General features: G+C 31.8%; 1 protein-coding gene across 1 annotated transcript in view; it reads right to left on the reverse strand.

Moving 5' to 3' along the window:
* LOC106869541 (obscurin) overlaps positions 1–7,245 on the reverse strand; it is a gene marked incomplete at its 3' end in the record, with an annotated part of 380,350 nt that overhangs the window by 223,580 nt on the left and 149,525 nt on the right. Inside the window, exons 43-48 of the mRNA XM_052970280.1 lie at positions 5,192–5,221; positions 4,819–4,848; positions 3,765–3,794; positions 3,353–3,382; positions 2,975–3,004; positions 2,603–2,632 (exon numbers count right to left, since the gene is read on the reverse strand). Coding sequence (XP_052826240.1) covers positions 2,603–2,632; positions 2,975–3,004; positions 3,353–3,382; positions 3,765–3,794; positions 4,819–4,848; positions 5,192–5,221 — 180 coding nt within the window. The remainder of the gene's footprint in view (positions 1–2,602; positions 2,633–2,974; positions 3,005–3,352; positions 3,383–3,764; positions 3,795–4,818; positions 4,849–5,191; positions 5,222–7,245) is intronic.

Below are 7,245 nucleotides of genomic sequence, written 5' to 3' on the forward strand. Positions count from 1 at the left end.
ATAGTCTATAAATTTAGGATGTATTTAAAAGATAATATACTTTTTCACACAACAATTAAGATATATTTATTTTAATCACTTCTTTGTAGAGAGGCAAATTTATTTTCTCCCCCCTCCGACCACACACACACACACACATACACACACAAATTAATTTGGGCGCGAAAGATATCTGCTTCATTTTCCTAAAACGCTGGTATAAAGCTAAAAATATTTAACCGAGGAAAAAAGAGAATAAATCTATTTATTTGACAGCAAAGAAGTAAGTAGCACTTTGTCGGTGAATTTTTACCTGTCTACATACACACATACGCTCTCATATATATATATATATATATATACCAAATATGCACAACATAAATGTCACATTCTCTACTATATATATACTTAACAATGAAACATGTAATTCACACTCTGGAAAATGTATTTCTGTAAAGTGTTGGGAGAGGGTAAAATTTCTGAGACTTTGTTTCCGAACCAAAATAAGGGATTTGAAGCATATTAGGAGGTCAGGGTACTTGATTCCCCGCAAAAAATCCTAGTTTTTTTTTTTTCTTAGTGAAAATCGTGCGAGTAAAAGGATCAAAATTTACCGGATACTAACCCCAAGATTGCGAGTTCAATTCCAAGCAGTGCCTTGAATAAATAATAATAATAATAATAATAATAATAATAATAATAATAATAATAATAATAATAATAATAATAATAACAACAACAACAACAACATCAGCAAAAATACGTTAGGAATGAGAACCCAGGATTGGGTTCAAGATTCTACCAGGATACCTGATGAAGGCTGGAGAGTAAGCCAGCTGAAACGTTGTGGTAACAACAAACAAGATGAGGACACATATCTGTCCAATGTAAATAGTGGTTAAATACTTTGAAAGATATTTCATGACAACATACAGAATTATGTGGCGATTAATAAAATGAAGCTTTACACATACATTATTTGAAATCCTTTCGACTACTGAATATTTTCCATTGAAACTTTTACTTTTTATTATTATAATTTTCTCTCCTGACTCTCAAAACTACTTCACCTGCCGCGTGATAATCTTTACACCTAATCTGTTTTTGCCTTTAAATTTCTTTAGTCCACCTCTTGAAATAAAATGTAAATTTCTTTCATAGTAATATTTATTTCTATTAAATATTACAATTCCTTTCATTGTAATTTATTACTATTAAATATTACAATTCCTTTCATTGTAAGTTATTTCTATTAAATATTACAATTCCTTTCATTGTAACATTGGTCTCAAATGTTGGCACAGGGACAGCAGTTTCGAGGAAAGTTACGCCAGTCACGATCAAAGGCTTGGCTCATGTCTAAAACAATAACAATACTTTTGTTGAAATTCTCCAAAGCGAGAAGCCACTAGCAGATTATATAAGAAGGTGGGTTTCTCGTGGGTCTCGTATTGGTGGACACTGAGGAGAGAGAGAGAGAGAGAAACTGACAGAGATTTTAAGATACTAGAAAACGCCAATGTTAATAATGACCATCTACATTACCTTGAGAGCAATACCGCAATACTTGGCTGGGTTGGGGTGGGTTAACTTTCTTTCGAATGGGATACACTGAAGCGTGCTTCCAAATATCGGGTATGTCCCCGTAAACAGTGAAAGATTAAAGAGCACAGTGGGAGGAGTCACAGAGATCAGCAAATTTCTCAAGAAATTCAAGTGCTAATCAGGGTGAATATGCGTGCGTAAGTATAGTATGAGTGTGTGTACGTTCAGCTATATAACAGTGCACGCAGCATTTCTCTGTGTGTGTGTGTGTGTGTGTGTGTCTGTGTGGGGGGGGGGGAGTAATTCTCCAGAAAATCGATATTGGTACAATAAAGAAATTAGAGATATGTGCTTCTGTTACGAAAACAATAACTTACTATTAAACTACGTGCAATATCCATTGCTTCTTCGTTTTCAGGGGCCTAATTTCTTACTTAATATATTTTAGTGCGTGACTTAATTCAGCCTTAACTATTTTCTATCTTATTGAAGATATTTTAAATACACACAGGAAAACAAAATGCGACAATTAAAATTTCAGATACAAACAAACGAAGACGTAATTACACCAACAACTTCAAGTCATACATGTGCGAATTAACCAAAGAAAATATAATCCGCGAAGAGAAAAGAGAAGTAAAATATTAATAATAAAAAAACTTTCGTTTTAAAAGCCAGCATTCTCAAACTTCATATTCTTCCACACACATAATATATGAATCACTTAATATGCATGATTCTAATTTTAAATATTACAAGTATACCGAAAAAAATTACAACTGCATATTTTTACAACTGCATGTGCTGATTCTTTAAAAAGATACCAATTTGTCTCACATAGGCATAATTATTTTGTTCATTTGTTTATGTATATGTATGCGTATATATTTCTGTGGATGTAAATGTACGTGCGATTTTAGTGTGTGACTTATGTGTCTTTGTGTGACGAAGTTCTATGTTTTAGATGTCAAATACATTATACATTTAAGTAGTAATAGATTTCAGGTTGCTATTATCCATACATAAACACTGAAGCCAAACACAAAAATCCAGTGAAATTAATTTAAATTAAACTCACCAACTGTAGATTCAATTTCAGATGGTTTTTCTGAACGAATTTTAAAATAAAATACAGTAAGAAAGTCGTTTGATTATTTCGCACAAAACTTCAAATTCTAAATTTATCTAAATTTTTACCTATATATATATATACTTCGTGAATTTGTAATGCCCAACCCTTTACTGCGCAAATATATTTTTATGGATTGATCAGGTGTCTATGTTTGTTATTAACTCTTCTAGAAATATTGCAAATTTATTAAAACTGGAAAACATTCTCATGTATATTACTTCTCATAAATTCTTAACGGAACTATCAACAATATGAATTACCATATTCTTAGGAAACTATTTTTTAACTTTAATGTAGTAATATATCAAAGGCGCTTACCTATGCGTGATTCAGTTTCAGTAACAATTTCTGTGAAATTAACAACGCACTCAATTAATTATAGTTTACATCAATTGTCACAAACACATATTGAAGAATGAGTTTCAATATAATTTATCAATTATTCGAGGCGGAAATATTTATCGAATACTTGCAACTCAATTTATCAAGTATAACTTATGCCTCGCATGAATTAAAGTTTGGCATTTTATTTAAGATGTTTAGAATATAAGTCCACACTAAGTTAAATTTTGTAACTAATATTTATTTTAATAAAAATAATAATAAAATCTATCATAACTAAAGTATTACATATAATAAAATGCTTAAGAGCTTTTCTCTTTGTAGAAAAGAAGATTCATATTAAAAGGCACTTACCAACTGTGGCGTCGACCTGAGAAGGTTGTTCTAAATATGGAATAAAAGATTATGGCATCAGACTTTTTAGACTACACATAATTAGAAAAACTGATATATGTATAAATTCAATTACGAACTGCTTATTAAACATACTCCTCTCCTATTGTAATATTATGATACTCTTACGCAATATATATTTTTTCACAGTCTGATATATGTAAGGTGGTTTAAAAGACAAGTATCTGAGTTACTTATGAAACTACGCCAGTTTAAATGCGATAGACTTTAAAATTGTATCAGATGCACCAATAATTATTATGCATCAATATTTTACAGGCATCCACGTGAAGGTATGCTAAGTATTTTCAAACTGTTTCATAAAATATATAGACAATTTTGTAGATGATGTTGCAAATAGATGTTTTCTCACCTTTTGCACGCTCCTCCTGTGTCACAATATCTGTGAAATTAATGAAATAATATTGCAATTGAATTTCATGGATTTCATAATTGAAAACTTAACAACGATATTTCAGCTAATTTGGAAATGAGAACATTTAGTTGTCCTAGAATATGTAACATTTGTGAGAAACAGGTTTCCTTTGTACTGTGATTGATGTTATGTATATTTTAAAAACGTTTAGATATTGAGATATCGTAGATAAATTCATTTCCCATATTATGTGATAAAAAGCTTGCGGAGGCGCAATGACCCAGTGGTTAAGGCAGCGGACTTGCGGCCGTGAGATCACAGTTTCGATTCCCAGACCGGGCGCTGTGAGTGCTTATTGAGTGAAAACACTTAAAGCTCCACGAGGCTCCGGCAGGTGGTGGTGGTGAACCCTGCCGTACTCTTTCACCGCAACTTTCTCTCACTCTTTCTTCCTGTTTCTGTTGTACCTGTATTTCAAAGGGCCAGCCTTGCCACACACTGTGTCACGCTGAATCTCCCCAAGAACTACGTTAAGGGTACACGTGTCTGTGGAGTGCTCAGCCACTTACACGTTAATTTCACGAGCAGGCTGTTCCGTTGATCGGATCAACTGGAACTCTCGTCGTCGTAACTGACGGAGTGCCAAGACGACGATAAAAAGCATTTAGTTTATACAACATTTTTTACATACGTTATATGAACTGAACAAAGGATCTATAACATTGAAACACGGTAAAAGCTACACCACATATAAAAACAAAGCTTTTACAGTGTTATTGATTATGTTACTTCCTATAATCTCAACACTTGCTTGTTTTCTACTAACAGTAAGAAAATTATAAGTTATTGCTTCACATATTTCATGACTCAAGAAAGGGAGAGAATATCCTCCGATGATTATTCAAACATATGTGGGGCACATTTATTCTTATTCTAACATATTGTGAAAGCAGGAAACTACAGAAAAATATATCAAGACATTAAAATGAATCTCAACGACAAAACTCAGCGATAAACAGAAGCAAAACTATAATAGAGAATAATTTCTCACCAACTGTAGATTCGACTTCAGAACGTGTTTCTAGGTAAAATAGAAGGGAAATATGTAATCTTATTGATTACATCATAAGACTATCAGACACTAAAATACATTGAGGCTGTTTTATTGAATTTACATTTTATAATAATTTATTTTGGAAAACATTTTTATCGCAAAATGTATCGGCCTCATAAATGATACGTATAGTTCATAAAATATATATGAATGTAACACTTTATTCTATCGGGAATGATAAAAATTGGAAGAGGAAGATATATGAACTAATTACATCTTATAAACAGGTAACTCGGAAAATTAAATATTTTAATAATTCTATGTATATAGTTAGTTGAATACTGTGAAATAGAATTCCGCATTAGCTTACCTGTGCGTGTTACCTTTTCCGTAACAACTTCTGTAGAATTAACGAAATACTTGGTTAATTATATAAGATATTTAATGGATGAATATGCAATTATATAGCGATTAAAACAAAACAATTTAACGCATATAAGATATTAAATCGCCCACAATACATAATTTTATGTGTGGAAATTTGTGTGTGTGTGTGTGTGTGTATGTTTATGCACGTATATATATATATATATATATATATATATATATATATATATATATATATATATATATATATATATGCATATATATATATATATACATACTCCAAATTTTTGCAATTTCAGATCTTATGGGATTGTATTATTATTTTTTTGTCCCTTTTTTCACGGTCCTGAAATCAAACGGACATGATGGATCAATTAGTAAGGAACTTCGCTTTTCTTTGTCTATTATTGTTATGTCTGGTCTAATATTTTCTTGCCCCACAAAATCTTACATTTCTCCGACTCTAGTACTCTTTCGACCCGATGATCATACCATGTGTCTCCAGCTTCAAATTCCCATTTCTGGCAAAGGTCTAGTGTAAAACTTTTACAACTTGGTCATACCTCCATTTCATAAATTCTTCCTGTGCCGACTTGTGACATTCTGCAATAATGTGTGCCACTGACTCGTTCCAATTTCCACAGACACTACATTTTTCTGATACATTCTCCACATAAACATTTTTCCTCAAGTTGTTTGTTTTTATCGCTTGATCCTAGGCTGCTACAATTAATTACACTCTCTGCTTTTATTTTTATTTTATTTTTATTTCTTTTAACCAAGTCCAGGATTCTATTCCACAAACATCCTCATTGGCTTACCAAAACTGACCATACAAAGATGTCACTTCAATCTGTCTAACGTGCTCTCTTTGAATTTCATTTTTGCCCTTTTTTCCTATTCCACTCTTGATAACTGTTCCTTATTCACTGTCTTTAAAAGTTTCTCTGTGCTGTTCAGTAAATATTCTAGTAGGCTTTTTCTTTCCATCCTTACACACTCTTCCACAGCAATTAAGCTTCTTCCACCCTCATCTCTCTTCAACTACGGCTTTCGGATGGCGGGTTCTATACATTATCAATAGCTTTCTAGTTTTTCCGTAAAGTTTCTGTATGTCATTTTTGGTCCAGTCTACAATTCCAACTCCATATCTGATTAGAAGTACTGCTCATGAATTTGTATGCCTCAATAGCATTTTTAAATTCAGTTTTGACTGTAATAATTTCCCTACTGGCCTTGGTAATTTGTTTCATATCTTCATGTTTTATTTCACCTGCTTCCAATATCCCCAATTACTTATAACACTATCCTTTTTCAACCACTTTCATTGCTTGCCCATTTGGCATTTCAATCGTCTGGTTTCCTTCAAAACTTCGTTTCATTTTCAAAACAGCGCACTTTTCGATTCAAATTCCATACCTACACCATTAGAGAAAATCCGAACAGTGTGTAGAAGACTTTCAGTTTCTCATTTTTCGCATAAATCATTGTATTATCCATAAAAAGATGATTTACCTGACCGTATTATTATTATTATTATTATTATTATTTTGTGTTTGACTTTTGTTTTGCATTTGTACAAGTTGGATCCAAGTCTCACCCAGAGACCTCAAGAGACAACAAGTTAGAAGTTCATGTAGGTGTTATGCCTAGGGTACCATATATCTGGATTTGTACAGTTTTGTTCAAGTGAATGTGTAAGAAACCATAAGAAAATTATGTGTTTGCTTTAAAATTTGAGATCACATAGACAGTATTATTATTATTATTATTATTATTATTATTATTATTATTATTATTATTATTATCATATGTTAGTTTGTATATATAATTCTGTATGGATATTAATGCATGTATATTCATTTTAATTTGTTTTATTGTTAATATACTACCGAGAATAGGTTTTTCTGCACAGCGTCGCAGGCTTTCTAAGATCCCTAAAATAGTCAACATTAACATTCTTTGACAAATTTCGATTTAATATCTCTGCAAAAACTTCGTGGTTGTAGAAAGAATCAAACCACGTACAAATATATA

The sequence above is a fragment of the Octopus bimaculoides genome, chromosome 1 (genome assembly GCF_001194135.2).
Source record: "Octopus bimaculoides isolate UCB-OBI-ISO-001 chromosome 1, ASM119413v2, whole genome shotgun sequence".
Taxonomy (NCBI): Eukaryota; Metazoa; Mollusca; class Cephalopoda; order Octopoda; family Octopodidae; genus Octopus; species Octopus bimaculoides.